We start from the raw sequence: 21,438 nt of genomic DNA, 5'->3' as shown, positions 1-21,438 counted from the left end.
CTCATCCCCCTCCCGGAGCACCCAGGCGTCCGCCCCCCCACCCCTCGTGACCCTCCTCTGGAAGTCCCCCCCCCGGCATCCTCCCTCCGCCTCCCCGCTCCTCCCCCGGCAGAGCCGAGACCCCCCCGGCCCCGTCGCCGCCGCCCCCGGACGCTGGGTGCCCCCGACTGCGGAGCGCGGAGGAGTGAAGCGGGTAAGCGGCTGCGGGGGGAGGCCTGCACGGCCCGGCCCGGCCCGGCCATCCATCCTCCCTCCCATCGCGGCCTGCCCCCCCCCCCCCGCCGCCGCGGCCCCCAGCCCCGTTGTCCCCTTCTACCCCCCCAAACACCCCATTGCCCCCCCATGGCACCAGCGATCTCCCTCTCAGCCCCATTCACCCCCACTGTCCCCATGGCCTAGTTGACCCCCCATGACTTCATCTGCCTCCCTTGCCCACCCCATCTCCCTGTGGCCCTCCAAGGCCCCCTCTATCCCCCCCAAGAAACCGGGCTGCCCCTGTTGCCCTCCCCAAAGCCAATCTTCCCAGACTGTCCCACTGCCCCATCAAGTCCCCAGCCCTCCCAGCCTCATCTCCCCCCCAGACCCCACCACTGCCCCTATGCATCCCCTAGACCCCCCAGCTACCCTCATGACCCCATGAACCCCCCTAGACCCCCATATGGCCCTTTGTAGCCCCATCGACTCCCCAAGGACCTTCTCAGCCACCCCTAGTACCCCCCATTGCCCTCTCTACCCCCATGGTTCCCCCATAGCCCCATTGACCCCCTGGACTCCCACAGCGCACCCATGGCCTCCCAGGCCCCCCAGCTTCCCCTTTTGACCCCCCCAAGACCCTGCAACCACCCCCAGCCACCCCCATGAGCCCATCTACACCTGTAGCCCTTCCAGTTGCCCCCTATGACCCCCCCAAGCACCCCCATTACCTTGCATGGGCCCATCTACGCCCCTAGACTCCCCACCGCAGCTGGACCCCCCCAGGTGTCTGTCTGTCCCCTCCACACACACACACTTTGTCTGGGATTGGGGAGCCCAGACGCCTGGGTGCTTTGGGGGGGGAATTATGGGGGGCTGAGACCGGGATGCCTGGGTTCTCCCCTGAGGGGGGTTGGGCCCCGGGCACCTGGGTTGTCTTCCAAGCTATGGGAGGTTGGTGGTTTGGGGGAGGGTGGGGGGAGATGAGGAGCTTGGACGCCTGGGTCCTTCCTGTGGCCTGAAGAAGGGAGTGAGGCCTAGTGGGGTGAACATGGGGGTACAGCCCTGGACTCCTTGGTTCTCCCCTTGGGTGGCAGGTGCCTGAGGGCATCTTGTGGCACCCGGACATCTGGGTTCTCCAGCCGGGGGTGGGGGTTGATGGGTGAGAGCAGGGGGCTGGGAGCCTGGACTCGCTGGGAGGGGAGCGGGGGCTGACGGGTGGGAGCTGGCCCCGGACACCTGTGCTGTCTCTGGATTATGGGCAGGGGGCTGAGGGGGGGTGCCAGGATGCCTGGGCTCTCCCCTGGGGTGGGGGGGATGAGTAAGCCAGAATATCTGCTCTCCGGAACTCCGGTTGCCAGGGAGACGCATGGCGACCGGTTCTTATCGCCACGGCAACCGGGCAGTGGTTACGGAGACCAGAGAGGAGGGGATGGGCTGGGGCCCTGAGACCACCCCGCCCCTCCCCCACAACCCTGAGGTGGCGGGGCAGGGGGCTGTGGGTTGGGAGTGAGGGGCACCATTGGGAGGGGGTGCTGCAGTTTGGGAGTGAGGGGCACCAACCTGATTTCTAGGCCCCATTAACCCTTGCAGCCAGGCCTGTTATGGGGGGGGCTAGGAGGCTCTGTCTGTTCATCTCCTCCTTGCCATGTTCCCCCCCCCCCATTCTTTTCTCTTACAAGTCTGGGACTAATTACAGGTTCCCAGCGGCTAATTGCCGCATTGAGAAGCCATGGAGAAAACTCCTCATTTATCTAATTAGGGGCCCCCAGAGACTAATGGCGGGGGTAGGCCAGGGCCTGCTGGGGGCAGGGCTTGGAGTGAGGAGGGAACCCAGGCATCCGGGCATCTGGGGGTCTTCAAGGGAAGGGAATAGAGTGGGGGAGAAGTGGGGGCTGGGGGAGAGAGAGCAAGAACCCAGGCGTCCAGGGGTGTTTGTGTCAGGGGAGGGGTGCAGCTGTGTGAGGCTTGGGAGGGTCTCCTTTTGGGGGGACCAGGACCTCAGGAGTGTCCTGGGGGAGCCACCCTGATCTGGGGAGGGGTCTTGGGGGCAGCTGCTGACACAGCTTGTGGGGTACTGGGGGGATCTCTGGGTTGGGGGTACTGTGGACGAGGCCTGACCTGCATTTGGGGAGGGCCGGGGGGGGTGGGGAAGAGGGTGGGGGTACCGGGGGGGCAGCAAGAGCGAACAGCACTGACCTAGCTTTTCTCTCTCCCCCCATCTCTTCTGCTCATCCGTCCATCTGTCCACTGCACTGTGCATCCATCCTTCCCTCCATCCCGCTATTCATTGCTTTATCTGTCCATTTGTCCGTCCACCCATTGTTTTATCCATCTGCCTGTCATTTAATCTGTCCCTTTGTCATTGCATCCATCCATTGTGCCACCTCTTTCTCATTCTGTCCATCCGTCCATCCATTTCTCTGCCCATTCATCCATTGTCTTATTCACCTGTCCATCCACTGTTTTACCAATTTCTCTGTCTGTCGTTCATTCTCTTCCTTTGTCCATCACTCCATCTACCTATTCTTTGTTCCCTCCATCTGTCCTTCCATCTGTCATTCCACCCATCCCTTGTTCCATTTCTCCACCCATTGGTCTGTCTGTCCATCCATCCATCATTGCATCCATCCATTTATCTATCCATTCCTCCATCCATTATTTTACCCATCGTTCTTTCCATCCCGTTTCCAGGCTGCCCCCTCCGTGCCCTGTACCCTGACCCTTCTGTGCCACTGCCCCTCACTCACCATGGAACGTAACAGACCCCCGCACCCTTGCTAGCCCCACCCCTGCTTCCTCCCTTGCCCTGCCCGCTCGCGCGCTCTCTCTCTCTCTCTTTCCCAGCATCCTCTGCTCCCAGGTGCCATGTGGGGTACCCTCGCTTCTCAGGCCGGCCTGGCCTTGCTGCTGTGGGCTGCAGGGCCCATCTGGGGCGGGGGCGGCGGCCGGGGCGTGGACGACCGCTTCCCCGTGGTGGCCACCAACTTTGGGAAGCTCCGGGGCATCAAGAAGGACCTGAACAACGAGATCCTGGGGCCCGTGGTGCAGTTCCTGGGGGTGCCCTATGCCACACCGCCTGTGGGGCCCCGGCGTTGGCAGCCCCCCGAGGCCCCAGCCTCGTGGGCAGCTGTGAGAAATGCCACGGCCTTTGCCCCTGTCTGCCCCCAGAATGTCCATGGCGTCCTCCCAGCCATCATGTTGCCCGTGTGGTTCACGGACAACCTGGAGGGTGTAGCGGCCTACGTCCAGAACCAGAGTGAGGACTGCCTGTATCTCAACGTCTATGTGCCCACCGAGGACGGTAAGGGGGTGACGGGAAAGGCTGGGTCTGGGGCCTGGGATGGATGTGGCTGTTGGGTTGGGTTGGGAGCATCTTGGCCTAGACTGGTAGGGATGGGTTTAGCTGCATCTTGGTATAGGTCGGTCGGGTTGAGTTGAGTTGGGTTGTGGGCATCCAGGTATAGGACGTTTGGGCTGAGGGCATCTTGGCACAGGCTGCTTAAGTTGAGGGTGTCGTGGTATTGGCCAGTTGGGTTGAGCAGGGAGGGGGCCGGCGGTTTTGGGTGGGGAGGGGTGGAGATGTGGGGTAGGCCAGTGCGTTGGGGCATGTCATGGAGCGAGCCAGTGGGTTTTCAGGGGTGTCCTGGAGCAGTCCATTGGCTCCAGGGGGATGTCATGGAGTAAGCCAGTCATAGAATCATAGAAGTTGGGTTGGAAGGGACCATGTAGATCTTCAAGTCCGACCCCCTGCCTGCGCAGGAGAAAAACTGGGCTCAAATGACTCTAGCCACGTAAACATCAAGCCTCTTCTTAAAGACCCCCAGGGTAGGAGCCAGCACCACTTCCCTTGGAAGTGAGTCAGAGGGGAGGTCACGGCGTGGTCTATTGAATTGGGGGAAGCTGTGGACTGGTCCATTTGAGTCCAGGGGGCATCCTAGAGTCATCTATTAGATTGAGGGGGGTGTCCTGGAGTGGTCCATTCAGTCGGTGATGATGTCATGAAGCAGTCCACTGGGCAGGTAAAAATATCATGGACTGGTCCATTGGATTGACTGGTGGGGGAGGGGGTGTTTTGGGTTAGTCTGTTGGGTTTGGAGAGCATCATGGACTGATCCGCTGGTTTGGCTGATAGAGGGGACAAGTCAGTAGATTGGCAGAGGTCTCATGGAGCGGTTCGTTTGCTTGGTAGTGATGTTATGGAGTGGTCCATTAGGTTGGTACACGGGGGGTTTGTGAAGTGGTCCATTGGATTGTTGGTGGTGGGGAATGGAGTGGTCCAATGGGTTAGTGGTGGTGTCATGGAATGGTCCATTCCTTTGACGGGCGTGTTGTGGACTAGTCCATTGGGTTGGCTGCGGTTGGCGGATAAGGTCTCATGGAATGGTCCATTCCATTGGCAGAGGTGTCTCATGGAGTGGTCCATTGGGTTGGCTTGGGGGTGTGGTGTGGAATGGTCCCTCCCCATTGGTGGGGGTGTTGTGGACCATTCCATCAGACTGGGGGGTGTCATGGAGCAACCCATTGCATGAGCTGATGAGGTGTCTTGGGAATGGTCCATGCCATTGGCGGGGGAGTGTTGTGGAGTGGTCCATTGGGCTGACTGGGCGGGTATTGTGGAATGGTCCATTCCATTGGTCTGGAGGGGAGGGTGTTTTTAATAGAGGGGGAGGGGCAGGGGTCCTGGCAACAGGGTTGCCATGGAGATGTAGGGTGTCTGGTGGGGGGAGAGGGGGCTGGGATGCCATGGAGGTGGGGATTGTCCCCCTACCCCATACCAAGGAAGGGGGGATGGCAGTTACCATAGAAACCAAATGACAGTGGGCAGAGGGGGTAAGTCTGGGGGCAAGGGAGGGTCTGTGGGGTTCCCCCCCCCGGACCTGCAAGGCATTTTGGGAAGGGGGAAGTCCTCGAAGGCATTCTGGGGGGGCAGACCCCTCCCACACAGGCATCCCTCCAACCCCTACTCTGTCCTGAGATGCTTTTTACTGAGTCCATCCCCCCGCATAGAACCAGGTGTCTGGGTTCCCAAACCCCCACCCTGCAGCCCCATAATCCCTCTCGGAGCTGAATAAAACCCAGGCATCTGGGCCCTCAGCCACCCCCCCACTTTCACCCCTCAGTCCCACTCCCCTCCCAAAGACCACAGGTGTCTGGGCTCCCAGTCCCCTTCGCCCCACCCTTTTGCAGCCTGTTCCTTTGCAGTGGTTGGCTAGCGAGGGGTTAATGATGGAGGGGGCGAGAGCAGGGGGTGCTGGGTGTCAAGATGTCTGGGATCTCTGGGAGGGGAAGGGGGCTGGGGGGTGAGAGCTGGGGGGCTGGACACCCAGGGTGTCTCTGCACTGTGCCATGGGAAGTGGGGGGGGTTGGGGGGCTGCTGCTGTTTCGCAGTTTGGACCCCCTGGGATGGGGGGACACCTGGTCTGAACCCTCTGGCTCAGTCCCCAGGGCTTTGGTGCCCATGTGTACTGGTCCCTCCTTTCCACCTCCCCTCCCCCCAGTCCATCCATCTGGCCTCACACCCCAACCTGTCCATCCATCTGTCTGGTCAATCTTTAGTCTGTCTCCCCGTAATCTCCCATGCATCCATCCCTCCCTGTGTTGCTCTTTCCTTCCTTTCATCTCTGCCCATTCCTCAGTCCCCCAGTCCATCTCTTTCTGTCCATCCCTCCCCACACCCTCCCCTCCATCCATCTTGCCATCCATCCTTTTTTCTTCTGCCAGTCTGCCCATCTCTTGTTCTGTCTGTCCAAACATTGGGTCCTCTCCCCACGCTTCCATCTACAGCCATCCCCTCTCTCCCTCTATCGTGCCCATCCATCCATCTCCTGATCTACCCGACAAGCCTCCATCTGTCCATCCTTCCATCCATCCACTGTCCCCACCACCCCCATGTATCCATCCTTCTATCCATCCATCTCTCTATACTCTATCTAGTCTGTCTGTCTGTCTGTCTGTCATTGTGCCCATTGTCCATCCATCCCCCTGGCACAGAGCCCACAGCTGTGGGACACAGGACCTGCCCTATCTCCCCCCTCCTGTAGCCCCCCAGCCCCCCTCTTCTTACCCCCACCCCACCTTTAACCGCCTTTGACTCAACAGCTACTTCCTGTGTCCTCTCGGTCTCTCTCTCTTTCTCTGTGGCCTTTTTTCGGGGGAAAAAAGCTGGTATTTTGCTTGTTGGCGGAAAAAAAATTGCGATTCTGAGAAAAAAAAAGGTATTTTTTTTAAACTGTTCTTGGGTGGTTTTTTTCCTTGTTTTTTTTTTTTTAAAGCAAAAAAAAAAAAACCCTCTTGATTTCTCTCTTTTTTTGGTGTATTTTTTTTCTTGCTCTTTGCTCTCTCTCGTTTTTTTCCCCACTTTCCCAATTTTTCTTTTTTCTTCTTTTTCCCTGGTCTTAGGTCCACTCACAAAAAAACGGGACGACCCGTCTGGAAACAATCCCTCAGCTGATGAAGGTATTTTCGGCTGCATGTTTTCCACCTCTTTTTCTTGCCTTTTTTTCTTTTCTTATTGTTTTTTTTTTTTGCTTTTTTAACTTCCCTTCTTTTCTTTCATTCCTGGGGGGGGGAGGAAGTATCAGTAAAATTCCCCCCCTCCGCAAAACCAACAAAAGACCAGCCAAAAAAAAAAAAGACAACGAAGCAGTAAAGGAATTGATTAAAATAAAATTTAAAAAATCTTAACACTTCCCAAGTCAACAAAAATCCCCAAAGTCCCCAGGACCCAATGCAAAAAACTCAACAGAAATCAATAATAATATAAAAAATCCAACAGTCCCCCAAAGTGAACAAAAACTGATCAAGAAATCCAACAAAAAAGCCCAAGATTAAAAAACCCAAATATTATCAACAAAAAGGAATCAAAAAGTCAACCAAAACTGAGTCAGAAAAACCAACAAGGCTCCCCCAAAGTCAGGAAAAAACCCACAAAAATCAAACAAAATTGATATTAAAAAAGCAACGAACACCCGCAATATTGACAAAAACCAACCAAGAAGTCAACCAAAAATTATTTAAAAAATCCAACTCAAACCTCCAAATCAACAAGAAACAACCCAAAAATCAACCCAGATTGACCAAAAAATCACCAGAGGCAACACACAAAACAGCCAACAGAAGCTGCCCAAAACCATCAACCAAAACCCTCATGAAATTCCAGTCAAGATCAGGGACACCCGGCAAAATGAAGCAAAAGCTGCCCAAGAAAATCAGCAAACAACCACTGAGAACATCACTGGAAACGGAGCAAAAAACCCAAACAAAAAGTCAGCACACCCTAACAAAAGCAGCCCAAAAAACCAACAAGAACCAAGGGAAAACTCAACAAAACTCATCAAAAAATAGCCCCCAAACCCCTAATGGAAACCAGCCAAAAACTTAATAAAGCCAGCCAAAAAACCCAACAGAAAGCACTCAAAAACTCCACAAAACTCAGCAAAAAAACAACTGAAAAACCCCAATGGAAACCAGCTAAGACCTCAACAAAACCAGACAAAAAAACCAACGAAACCCAGCAGAAACCTGATAAAAAAGAAAAAAAACACCACCAAAATACCCCAACAAAAACAAGCCAAAAATTCAACAAAACCTAGCAAAAATCCAGCCAAAAACTCAACAAAAACTAGCGAATCTCAACAATCCCCAACAAAAGCAGCTAAAAACCCCAGCAAAAACCAGGGAAAACCCAACAAAACAAGCCACAAAACCCCACAGAAACCAAACAAAAACTCCACAAAACTCAGGGAAAAACCAGCAAAAAACCCCAAGAAAACCCAGCCAAAAACTCAGTAAAATCCAGCTAAAAATCAGCTGAAAATGCCAATAGAAAGCAGCCAAAAATTCAGCACAAACCAGGAAACCCCCCCCGAAACCCAGTAAAAGATTGAGCAAAAGCGGGGGGGGGGGAGGAACAGCCAAAAATCTCCCAACAAAATCCAACCAGAAAAAAGCATTTTGTTGGGTTTTTCAGCTGCAACAAAAAATGAACAAAACAGCTTAACACCCCAACACCACTCAGCATAAAAGGCCAAACAAACCCCAACATAAACCAGCCAAAGACTCAGAAAAAAAATACCCCCCAAATCCACCAAAATTCACCAAAAATCCTCTTTTAAAAAATCAACAAAACCAACCAAAAGACCCTAACAAAACCATCCAACCAATTCAACCAAAAATGTCTGGAATCCCTCCAAAAAAACCGACTGAAAAGCAACAAAACGGCTCAAAACCCAACTTGGTTGTCAAGGGCCTTTGACCAACTGCAGACCTGGAACCAAGAAAAACCTGCCTCAAATTCAGCTGAGATTCAGCTGGAACCAGAATCAATGAAAAGGTCACCTGAGATCAACCACCATAACCCCCAAAAGAAGAAAAACCCCAAAGCGTCCACAAAAAACAAAACAAAAACAAAACCAACTTGAAAACTGAAACAACAAAAAATAGCCTTTTTCAGCCCCAAAAATCAAGTCAGGTCAACAGAAAACCCAACCATAGCCACCCCCAATCATCTAGATTCAATGGAGAGGGGAGACGCCCCCAAAAAAATAACCAAGAAAAAGAGCAGTAATATTAATTTAAAAAAAAACAACACAAGCACCCAAATCAATAAAAAAAACCAAAAAATCAGTAAAAAACATAACCAGAACCAACAACCCCATCCCCTACAAAAACCAACAGAAATTAACCAAAATCAAGGCAAAAAACCCCAAATGAACTAATGAAGAAAAATCCAGGAGAAATTAACACGTGTCCCCAAATAAAATGAAGAATAAGAAAAAAAACCCACATCTTTGAAAAGCAACAGGAAAAAACCCACAGAATCCAATGGCTTATCCATGAAAAAGGTCAATGGGAAGCCCCTGAAACGAGCAGGAATTCAACAGTAAGTCAATGAAAACCAAGCAAAATCACCCCCCAAAAAATCAACAGGACTCTCAAAAAACAGCCAACCATGAGGTAGACCCCATCAAACCCCAGTAAAATAATGTAGAAGCCGCCAAAACCAGCTTAGAACTGGGAAGACTTGGCAGACACTGAATGGGACCCCCTTAAAGTCAACAAACCATGAACTAAAACCTACAAAAATGAGACAAAACTTCACTAGGGTTGATAAAAAAGAAACAAAATGTAACCCAAACAACCAGCAAGAAAAAACTTGTAGGAGCCACAAAAATCAACCAAAACCCTTCTTGAACCCACAAAAATCAACGAGTGATGTAGAAAGATCAGCAAAAACTGAACTAGACCCCAGAAAAAAATTGTAAAAACCTCAAAACCCGCAAAAGTCAACAACTAGTGATGATAAAGATCACCACAAATGGAAGCAGAGCCCAGAAAAAAACAGCAAGAAGTCCCCCTACAATCCATAAAAAATCAGCAGAAGGTGAATAAGAACGGCTAAAAATTAGCAAAACTGAGCTAAAATGCACAGAAATCATCAGTGGCCCAGAACCCATAAGAAGAACCTATTTTAACCCCTAAAACTCATGAAGAATGAGACTAGAACCAATTAAAATCAGCATAATCTGCCCTGGAACCAATGAAAAGCCATCCAGTCTGATAAAAAAATAGCAAACAATTACCCAGAACCAATAAAAACTAGCCCATTGTGACCTAAAGAGCCTATGAGAAAAGAAACAGGGAACCAGGGGCCCTAAAGATCATCAGGAGCTGAACCAAAACCAATCAAATTCAGTTATGAAACCCCATGGAACCCACAAAAAGCAGCAAATAGTACTTAAAATTAAAAAAAAAAAACCCGCAAGAAAAAGCTCTAGACCACCCTCCCTTGCAAATCAGCAGCCTGTGATGTAGAACCAATCAAAAATAGCAACCCTGCCTGGAAACCCAAAAAATCAGCAAAAAACCTCACAATAACAACACCCCAGAAGACCCCAAAAACCTAAAAAAAAATCTTAGGCATTAAAAATAAGCCAAAAACCTCACCAAGAAATCAGCAAAAAAAACCCCCAAAACCCACAAAAATCTGGAAAAAAAAAACCCTCTAGACCCCACAAAAATGAGCAAAAAACTCTACAGCCCACAAAAATTGGCAAATAGTGCCCTTGATTCAATGAAAATCGGCAACCCAGAACCAACAAAAATCAACTACCCCCCGTGCACAAAAAATAGCAAATCATGACCTAGGCATTAGAAATTGGCCAAAAAAATCACTAGTGCCCCCCAAAATCAGCACCGCCCCAAAAAACAACCAGTAAATAGTGACCAAGAATCGATAACAATCAAAAATGTACTAGAACCCTCCCCCCAACCCCCTCCCCTATCTGCAAAAATTAACATATAGTGACCTGGAATCAATAAAAAAAATCAATGCCCTCCTGAAGAACCCACAAAAATCAGCAAATAGTGACCGAGAGTCATTTAAAATCAGCAAAACCCCCCAAATCCTACCAAAATAAGCAAAAGGTGACCTGGAATCAATAAAAAATTTGAAAAAATGGCCCCTACACCCACAAAAATCAGCAAATAGTGAGTCATTAAAAATCAGCCAAAAAAAGCCCACTAGATCCCATTAAAAAAATCACCAAAAAACCCCACAAAAATCAGCACAAAACCTGCAAAACCAAAAAAAATCAGGGACCTGGAATGACTTGGAATCAATAAAAATGGGCAAAGACATCCTGGAAACCCACAAAGATCAGTAAAAGAAAAAACTCAACCCTTGAACGCACAAATAGCAGCAAAAAATCCTCCAAAAAACACAAAAATCAGCAAGTGGCCCTGTCAGATCAAGAATGGGCAATGGAGAACCAAACAAAAGTGAGAGCCGGTGAGGAAGAACCAATCAAAAATAAGCAAATCTCAGCGCAACCCTTTCAAAAACATCAACAAAAAAGAGCTAGAAATAGTCAAAAGAGGGAACTCCCCCCCACCCCACCCCCAGAATCAACTTGGCCAGGCCTGGACTCGCCAATCAACAGTGAATTGCCCAATCAGACATACAGCAAAAGAGAACCCAAATCAGTCTAAAACACCCCAAATCAACAAAACCCAGCCCCAGCCCCAGCCCCACAGCAGCTCCTGAAGTGTGGCTGGTCACCCACTTTTTTACTGGTTATTTTTCTGATTCTCCTTGTTCTGCCCAAATCTGGGCCTTTTCCGCCCAAAATGGCTGCCCCCAAAGGGTTTTTTTTGGTCCCAAAAACAGTGCTTGATTTTTTTTTATTATTATTATTATTCTCCCCCCCTTTTTTTTTTGCTCATTTCTTGATTTTTGGGACTTTTTTGGCCTTTTTTGGTGGGGGGTGGTTCTTAAAGCTGCAGTGCACATGAGGCTGCCAGAGGGAGGGGGGACTCTTGTTCCCCTCTCTCTTCCCCTCCCCCCCCAACAATTTTGCTCTGAACTGGAAGCTGGGGAAAGGGGGACTGGGAGGTACTAGAAGGCCAGACCCCTCCCCACATTCGCCCATCACTCAATATCACTCAATATCAAGCCCACAGCAGTGATGGGGGTAGAAGAGGGGGCTGCACCAGACTGGGGGGGTCACAGTTTTGCCCCCAGTGCCCATGGGGGCTGCCCCAGAGATGACCCCCCCACACACTTTGAACTCCCTTGTGTGAGTCCCAGATACCTCTGTGTGTGTGTGTGGGACTCCTGGCTTCTTCAGGTGTGCGCGCCTCGGATGCCTGGGTCGTGTGTGTGTTTCCATGTCCTAGATGATCAAGTTCTGTGTGTGTGTGTCCTGGGTGTGTGGATTCTGTGTGTGTGCATGCATGCGTGCATGTGTGTATATGTGTTCCAGATGCCCAGGCTTTGTGTGTGTGTGTAAGACCCTTTGAGTTCTGTGCATCCGTGTGTGTGTGTGTGTGTGTGTGTGATTGTGTGCACACATGTGCATGTCCCAGGCACCTCGGTCATGCTGTGTGTGTGTGTGCCTGTCTGTCTGTCTGTCCCGGATGCCTGGGTTGTATGCGTGTGACACCCAAGTTCTGTGTATGCATTTGCACACATATGTGTCTTGGGCGCCTGGGTTGTGTGTGTGTGTGTGTATGCATGCGCACATATATCCCAGGTATCTTGGTTTTGCTCTGTGTGTGTGTGTGTGTGCGCGCGCACACGTGCATGCATATGAACATGTCTGGTCTCAGCCCCTTAGCTAAGTGTCTCGTGCCTGTAGCCATTTAAGTGCACAAGTGTGCTACTGATCGGCAGGGTGGGCTGTCTTGGGTTCAGATACATGGCCAGAGCATGTGCAGAAAGGGGAAGGGGCAGACGAGCTACAGGGTGTGGGTTTGAGTGATGGGAGAGGCATGCGACCTGGCAGGCGAGTGTGCGACAGGCCCCTATGTGTCTGCTGACCTCTTTGTGTGTAAGGGGTTCTGTGAGAGTGCAAGGGGCTGGACATATGTGCAAGAGCTCTGGTGAGTACACAAGGGGCTGGGTGTGTGTGTGTGTGAGGGGATGGACACGTGTGGGAATCCTGGTGAGTGTGTGAGGGTCTGGGCACGAATGTTAGAGCTGTGATGAGTGTGTGAGAGTCCCCATGAGTGTGCAAGGGGCTGGACATGTGTGAGAGAGCCCTGGTGAGTATGAGAGCCCTCACAAGTGTGCATATGGCTCATTTAGTGTGTGGCAGTTCTGGTGAGTGTGCAAGGGACTCAGCGAGCATGCAAGAGCCTTGGTAAATGTGCAAGGGACTCAGTGAGGGTGTGACAGCCCTGTTGAGTGTGTAAGGGCCTGGACATGTGCACACACCCTTGTGTGCGTGCAAGGGACTTGGTGAGTGTGCGAGAGACATGGTGAGTGTGTGGGGCCTGGACATCCTGAATGTAGGCTTTTGAGAGGTCTGGTGAGTGTGCAAGTATGTGTCCCCGTCCTCCCCATCACCCCTCCGGGTGCAGGGCAGGGGGCGGGGCTGAGCAACAGCTGCTAATTAAGGCCTGGTTGAGTCTAATTAACACTCTCCAGTTGGCACAGAATTAACGAGGCCCCTGGTTGCCATGGAGATGGAGATGACCTAGAAAAGAAAGCACATTTCCAAGAGGGGGGACATCTTTCGGGCCATTTCCATGGAAAAGGGAGGGCCAGCAGGCGACCTTTGACCCTGGGGAGGAGCCACTGACCACCCCTTGGGAGATACACCTGACCTCTGACCCCTCAAGCATCAGCCCCGAGACTCGCACTGCACTGGGCTCATGACCCCTGACCTCTTCTAGGCATCTTTGACCCCCTCCCCTCCTCCATTCATCTCAGTGACCTCTGGCCCTTAGAAACACCCCATCCCAGAGCCTCTGGCACCAGAGCCTTCTACCTTATTGACCTTTGACCCCCTCCCCCATTCAGCTGGGTGACCTCTGACCTTTAGAAATATCCTGTCCCAGGGCCTCTGACCCCAGACCCTTCTGCCCTGTTGACTTCTGACCTCTCCCCTCCCGAGCTCTCCCATATACCCATATCCATGCAAAGGACCTCCTGCCCTCTGCCATGACCTTGTTCACCTCTGATCCCTCTAGCTCCATGAACCTTGACCCCTTGGCAGGAGGGAGGGGGGAAGCTGCCTCTTCTTGGGCAACAGAGCCATAACAGGGGGCTCTAGTTGCACCCAAGCCCTGCCCCCCAGCTCTGTAGGGAGAGGGGGGCAGATTGGGGAGGGGAATAGGACCGGAAGAGGCAAGGGCCAGAGCAGGTTCCCAGTGGATATGGGGGTGGGACAGCTTGTAACACCCAGTTTCTCTTCCCACCCCACAGACATCCGGGACAGTGGGAAGAAGCCAGTGATGCTCTTCATCCATGGGGGGTCCTACATGGAGGGCACGGGCAACATGTTCGATGGCAGCGTGCTGGCCGCCTATGGCAATGTCATTGTGGTCACCATGAACTACCGGCTTGGCATGCTTGGTGAGGCCCTGCACCTGCCCTGCCCCCCAGCCCTGTGCTTCCTTTCATCCCTCCCTCCATCCCCTGATTTGCCCAACACACCCTCCATCCATCCATCCCTTGATCACCCAACACACCTTCTATCCATCCGTCTGTCTATCCATCCACCCCTTCACCACCCAACACACCCTCCATCCATCCATCCATCCTCTGATCTACCCAACACACCATCTATCCATGCGTGTATCCGTTCATCCATTCATTCTCTGATCTAACCAACAGTCCATCCATCTCATGCACATCTCTTCATCCATTCCTGCACTCTTCTGTTCCTTCCTCCACCCGTCTATCCATCCATCCCCTGATCCACCCAACACAACCTCTGCCTATCCATCCAGTCACTCGTCTATCCACTCACCCAACATGCCATCCATCCAACCCTCCATCCTTCTACTCTGTCTATACATCCACACTCCTCCATTCATCCCTGTCCCCATCCATCCATTGCTTGGTCTACCCAATATACCCTTCCTCCATCCACCCAACACACCACCTGTCCCCATACATCCATCTATCTATCCATCCATCCACTCACCACACCCTCTTTCCCTCCCTCTCTCCATCTCCATCTGTCCATACACTCAACACTTTCTCTCCATCCCCCATCCGTCTATCCACTCAATACACCCTCAGTCCCTCCATCCTTCCCTTCATCCATCCCTTTACCCATCTATCCTTCCCCACACTCATCCATCTCTCGTCCAACCTTTCTCCATGCCCTTTACTCATACTCCCCTTCCCACCCCTCTGGCAAGGGGGAACACAATGGAGAGGGGTCTTCTGGCCTTCCAGGAGGGGCTGGGGGTGGGGCCATTATTCCTGAAGGGAGGGGCTATCAACTGCATGTTCCTTCCCCTTTTGCCCCAAAGGGGGCCAGTGAATTATACCAAGCTCCCTCACCCAAGGGGGTGAGATGCAGCCACCTCTTGGGTGGGGCATGTTGGGGGCTGGGTGGAATGGGGGAGGGGCCTCCGAACGCTGGTATGACCCCTCCCCTGCCTTTCCCAGGGTTCCTCAGCACGGGGGACCAGGCGGCCAAGGGCAACTACGGGCTGCTGGACCAGATCCAGGCGCTGCGGTGGCTCAACGAGAATATCGGGCACTTTGGGGGCGACCCCGAGCGAATCACCATCTTCGGCTCGGGTGCTGGCGCCTCCTGCGTCAACCTACTCATCCTCTCCCACCACTCGGAAGGTACCAGCCCCACCCTCTCCCGATGGATCCCCTGGAGGGATTGGGCCCCAGCCCCAGGGCCCTGGGGATCGATCTGGCCATCTATCTACAGGCACTGCCTCCATCCATCCATTCATCCTTCTGTTAGCCCTTTCTCCATCCATCCATCTTCTGAGCCCATCTGTCCATCCTTCTCTCAACCTTTTATTCATCTCTCAGCTTTTCATCCATCCATCCATCCATCTCTCTCAGCCTTTCATCCATCCATCCATCCATGCTTCTCTCTCATCCATCCATTGTTCCCTTACCCTGCCCTCTGACCCTCTCCCTCACTCCCACCCAGGTCTCTTCCAGAAGGCCATTGCACAGAGTGGGACAGCCATCTCCAGCTGGTCTGTCAACTACCAGCCCCTCAAGTACACCCGCCTGTTGGCCTCCAAGGTGGGCTGTGACCACCCGGACACGGCCGAGGCGGTGGAGTGCCTCCGCCGCAAGCCTTATCGTGAGCTGGTAGACCAGGACATCCAGCCGGCCCGGTACCACATCGCCTTTGGGCCTGTGGTGGATGGAGATGTGGTTCCTGATGACCCCGAGATCCTGATGCAGCAAGGCGAGTTCCTCAACTATGACATTCTCATCGGGGTGAACCAGGGTGAGGGGCTGAAGTTCGTGGAGGACTCGATGGAGAACGAGGACGGGATCTCAGCCAGCTACTTCGACTTCACCATCTCCAACTTTGTGGACAACCTCTATGGGTACCCAGAGGGCAAGGACATCCTGCGGGAGACCATTAAATTCATGTACACAGACTGGGCTGATCGGGACAATGGGGAGATGAGGAGGAAGACCCTCCTGGCCCTCTTCACTGACCACCAGTGGGTGGCCCCGGCAGTTGCCACGGCCAAGCTCCACGCTGAGTACCAGTCACCCGTCTACTTCTACACCTTCTACCACCACTGCCAGACGGATGCGCGGCCTGAGTGGGCCGATGCAGCCCACGGGGATGAGATCCCCTATGTCTTTGGCGTGCCCATGATCGGGGCCACCGACCTCTTCCCCTGCAACTTCTCTAAGAACGATGTCATGCTCAGTGCTGTGGTGATGACCTACTGGACCAACTTTGCCAAGACAGGGTGTGTGTGGGGGGGGAAGGGATGAGGAAGGCAAGGGCGTGAGGATGGGTGGATGGATGGAAATGAGAAGGGGTGGATGGGTTGGTGAGTGGAAATGAGGATGGATGGATGAGAAGGGATGGATAGATGGATGGGTAGGTTAGAAGTGAGAAGGGATGGATGGATGGATGGATGGATGCATGAGGAGATGGAGGGATATGGTGCTAGGGGCCAGCTGGCTGTCTGATGAAGCATGGAGGGGGTGAGGAGGGAGGAACGAAGGCCAAAGGGAAAGAAGAACATATGTGATGGTGGGTGGATGAGTTTGAGGAGCTGCCTGGCTGTGTGTGCAGAGTGAATGGAAGGTGAGTGGATGGAAAAGTGGAGTTGGTGGGATGGATGGATGGTGTGTTGGGTGGAGATGAACAGATGGATAGATGGTTGCAGGGTCTGACGAGATGGATGGATGGATGGGAAGGAGTGGACCAATGGATGGGTAAATGGGTTGAGGTTTGGGAGTGAATACAAAGACGGGGAGAGGATGGGGAATATGAAGGACTGCATGGATGATGCTTTCGGCAGATGGATGGAGAAGGATGGGCGTGTGGTGGCTTGGGTGGTTAGATGGATGGATGGACACGTAGCGAGGGATGGATGGTAGGTTGGGTGAGTGACTGAATGGAGGGATGCATGGAGATGGAGGGGTGGACATGTGGAGCTGGATGGGTAGCTGTCAGGTGGGTAGATGGATGGAGGAATGGAGATGAATGGATGAACACTTAGGGATGCATGGAGGGTGGCTTGGGTGGGTAGTTGGATGGATGGATGGATGCATGGAGATGGATAGATAGTGGATTGTGTGGGTTGATGGATGGATGGACATGTGGAGATGGAGGGATGGCCGTTGGGTGGCTGGATAGATGGAGGGATGGAGATGGATGAATGTTGGATGGGTGGGGAGGCAGATGGACATGTGGAGATGGATGAATGGCCATTGGGTAGGTGGATGGATGGAGATGGATGCATGGTGGATTCGGTGGGTGAATGGGTGGAGATGCGTGGATGGATGTCTGGAGATGGATGGATGGCCATTGGGTGGGTAGACATGGATGGATGCTGGATGGACATGTGGAGATGGATGAATGGCCACTGAGTGGGTGGATAGACGAAGGGGTGGAGATGGATGGATACTAGATTGGGTGGGTGGATGGGTGGAGATGGATGGGTGGACATATGGAGATGGGTAGATATGGGTAGATGGATATGTGGGGATGGATGGATGGCCATTGGGTGAGTGGAGATAGATGGATGGTGGATCGGGTGGGTGGATGGAGAGATGGAGATGAATGCACGTATGGAGATGGATGGATGGCCATTGGGTTGGGCAGGTGGGTGGGTGGCTCCTCTGGGCTCCCCATCCCAACTAATCCCGCCTCCCCTCCCACCTGCAGTGACCCCAACCAGCCGGTCCCCCAGGACACCAAGTTCATTCACACCAAGCCCAACCGCTTTGAGGAGGTGGTGTGGACCAAGTTCAACACCAAGGACAAGCAGTATCTACACATTGGCCTCAAGCCCCGCGTCCGCGACAACTACCGGGCCAACAAAGTGGCCTTCTGGCTGGAGCTGGTGCCCCACCTCCACAACCTTCATGAGATCATCTACACATCCACCACCACCCGCCTCCCACCCTACGGCACCCGCTGGCCCCCTGGTGGTCGCCCAGGGCCCAGTACTACCCGCCGCCCCTTCCCCACACTCCCACCTGACGAGGATGAGACGGATGACCGGCGCCGCTATGCACCCTTCCCAGGGGACTCCCGCGATTACTCCACAGAGCTGAGCGTGACAGTGGCCGTGGGGGCCTCACTGCTCTTCCTCAACATCTTGGCCTTTGCTGCCCTCTACTACAAGCGGGACAAGAGGCATGAGCTGAGGGGAGCGCCGGGGGGCAGTATGGTGGCCGTGGGGGCAGCAGCGGCTCGGCGCCTCAGTCCCCAGCGCAATGCAGCCAATGACCTCCTCCACACTGGGCAGGAGGAGGAGATCATGTCACTGCAGATCAAGCATGCTGAGCATGACACCCACGATCTGGAGCCCTTGAGGCCCCATGAGCTCCTGCGCCCAGCCTGCCCCCCGGACTACACCCTGGCCTTGCGGCGGGCGCCTGATGACGTCCCGCTCATGACGCCCAACACCATCACCATGATCCCCAGCACCATCACAGGCATCCAGGCCTTGCACCCATTCAACACTTTCCCAGCTGGCCACAATAACACGCTGCCACACCCCCACTCCACCACGCGTGTATAGTGGCCTCCCCCCCCTTCCCCTGGCCCCTTGTCCCCCTTCCTCAGCTCCCCATGGCACCAGGGAATCCAGGCGTCCAGTGGCAAATGGATACCACCAAGGTCCTTCCAACAGGGAGGCACTGTGGGCCAACCCCCGCCCTTAGGAGGTCCCAGCGTGGTCACCACTCCGGATGATGGTGACCACGTCATGTCCTTCCAAGATGGTGGATGGGGGACACCAGCCACCCATTGGGTGGGAGCCACCCAATGGTCATCCAAGATGGCGGACAGGGGATGCCAATGCCTGTTGGGTGGGCACTGCCCAAAGGCCATCCAAGATGGCAGACAAGGGACACCAGCTGCCCGTTAGGTGGGAGCCACCCAACAGCCATCCAAGATGGCAGATGGGGCATGGGAGCAACCCAACGGCCATGCAAGATGGTGGAGAGAGGATGCCAGCCACCCACTGACTCCTCTGGATGGTGGCCATCCAACACGGCAGAAAGGGATGCCCACCATACCACTGGCTGGACCCAATGCTATCCCAAGAGGCCGCCAGCCCCCCACAGCGTGGGGCTAAGAGACCGGCCCCCCCACTGCTGCCACGGAGCCCAAGGGGGGGTCTCAGAGAGGGGGGCGAGTGATGCCTGGACTCATCCTCTTCCTTATTTCTTCCCCCCTTCCCCCTCCCTGGACTGCGAATGTATCAATGATGGAAGCTCGGGATTTTTTGGGGAGGGGGTGGGGCGGGTGGGCAGGGTTTATTGGGGGGGAGGGGTCCTTTTTTATGCACAGAAGAGACTTTCTTGGTGGGGGGGCAATGGGACACGGGACCCGCTGCGCGATTGCATGTGCCCGCGAGAAACCCAGAGCAAGGGGGGGAAGGAGAGAACAAGATGGGGAGGGGATTGAAGGAGGTCCCTGTTTTCCCCCCCACCCCCAATGCATGCCCCCTCCACCTGCCTCTCTTCCTCCATCCCATCTTCCCCACCTCACTGGGCATCTCTCCTCCGCTAGCAGCTTTCACCTTCCCCTTCTTTCCAAGGTTACGTTTCCTCCTCCTACTCTTTTGCTGGTGCCTTTCATATTCCTCCTTTCATGCTTGTTTGTCCTTCCCAACCCAAGTCTGCTCCTCCGTGGAGGCTTTCCCACTCTCTTCTTCCAATGGCTTGATGCCTATTCCTCCATCAGCTGCTTTCTTCTTCCCTCCTTCCTGCCCTGATGTCTTTGCTCTCTATTCCTCCATTGGCCACCTTCCCCCTTCCTTCTTTTTCCCTCTCCATCGAGCCAACAGTGCCAAATACCCAAGATCCCCAATGGCTCTGGCTAATGAGTAAGTGGAGAAGTGCCAAACAACCTTGGAGACAGGCGAGGAGGTCTAGGATGGGGATTGGGGGGGAGGGGCAATGGATGAGGTGGGGCTGACAGGGGAAGGTGGGGGGGTCCAGTGCCTGCCTGCAGGAGGGAAAAGGGGGATGAGAGACCCCCATGGACAGAGTGGAAGGGCAGGAGGTCGTGGGGTAGGCATGTTCATGGGATTTGTCTATCCAGGGGGCTGATTCATCCATCCACCCACCCCATGTGCCTCCTCAGTTTGTTTGTTCGTTCTATCCATCTGTCCGTCTGTCCATCTACCGTGCCCCCTCAGTTGTTTGTTCATTTGGTCATTCATTTGTTCTATCTATGCCGTTTGTTTGTCATGTATTCTACACCCATCCGTGCATCTATCCGTCCATTCCTCCATCCAAAAAACCCCTCTATGTCTGTCTGTCCATCCACCCACCCACCCACATAATCTCTATCTGCCCATTAAGCCCTATACACACAGATATCTATCTGTCCATCCATCTGCTTACATGGCCTCTAGCTATCTATCCACATGGCCTCTATCTATCTGTCCATCAAACCTTATACATTTTATCTAACCATGCATCCACCGACTCAGCGCACCCTTCAGCCATCCACCCACACAACACACCCTTCATCCACCCATCCCTCCATCCATCCCTTCATACCCCTCCCTTCTTTCCTTACATACTCCCTCAATCCATCTATTCATCCCCACATGCCCTGTCTCCCCATCTATCCCTCATGTGCAGTGCCTGGGTCCTAGGTTGGGGCACCCTGGGACATGGGTGGGAGGAGAGGAGAGTAGTGACTGCAGAAGCACAGGATTTCTTCCTCCCCTTCCCCCCCACCCCAAGTGGACACAGGGTGTGATGGCATCTGGGGGGGGAAGAGGGAGCCTTGGGAAAGCAGGATGGGCTGTCTCTGCTTTGCTCTCTGGGTTTTCTATCTCTTCTTTACCTATAACTAGGGTTTTGTTTTGGGTTTGTTTTCTTTTTTTACTGCATTTTTGTAAAGATCTGTGCCAAATTCAGCACCCTTTTCAGGGGGGAAGGGGTTAAATTCTCAGGGGGGGCATTGGAGGGGTGTTTCCAGGTGTCCTCCACCATTCTATTGTGAGTAGGCCAGGGTGCCAGCAGCAGTGGGGGTCATGCCCGGCCTCTGCCCTCCCCAGCCCCATCTTGGCCTTATTCTGTTGCCAAATGATGCCCTTCTCCCCTACCTTTACATGCCCCCTAGTATCGATTGCACAGGCCCATCTTCATTGGAAATTGGTTGGGCGTCACAATCCAAGATGGCCACCTGCAACTGGCATCCCAGATGGCTTTGCACGTCTTGCTACCCAACCTATCTGCGTGTATGGTGAAATCCAAGATGGCCACTCATAGACTGATCTGCAAGACTGCGTCGCAAGTATTTCTAA

General features: G+C 53.5%; 1 protein-coding gene across 1 annotated transcript; it reads left to right on the top strand.

The window, feature by feature from the left end:
* The first annotated feature begins 59 nt into the window (after window positions 1–59).
* NLGN2 (neuroligin 2) lies at window positions 60–20,463 on the top strand. The gene is made up of 7 exons (XM_090055576.1): window positions 60–193; window positions 2,887–3,496; window positions 6,595–6,651; window positions 13,904–14,053; window positions 15,101–15,286; window positions 15,609–16,398; window positions 17,829–20,463. The coding sequence occupies exons 2-7, from the start codon at window positions 3,061–3,063 to the stop codon at window positions 18,688–18,690; spliced, it is 2,481 nt and encodes an 826-aa protein (XP_089911702.1). The 5' UTR covers window positions 60–193; window positions 2,887–3,060; the 3' UTR covers window positions 18,691–20,463.
* Window positions 20,464–21,438: the final 975 nt, after the last annotated feature.

This window comes from Crocodylus siamensis, chromosome 6 (assembly GCF_052110815.1).
Source record: "Crocodylus siamensis isolate JL-2025a chromosome 6, ASM5211081v1, whole genome shotgun sequence".
NCBI classification, from domain to species: domain Eukaryota; kingdom Metazoa; phylum Chordata; order Crocodylia; family Crocodylidae; genus Crocodylus; species Crocodylus siamensis.
Note: the sequence above shows the minus strand (reverse complement) of the source record. Positions and strands in the feature narration are given on the sequence as shown.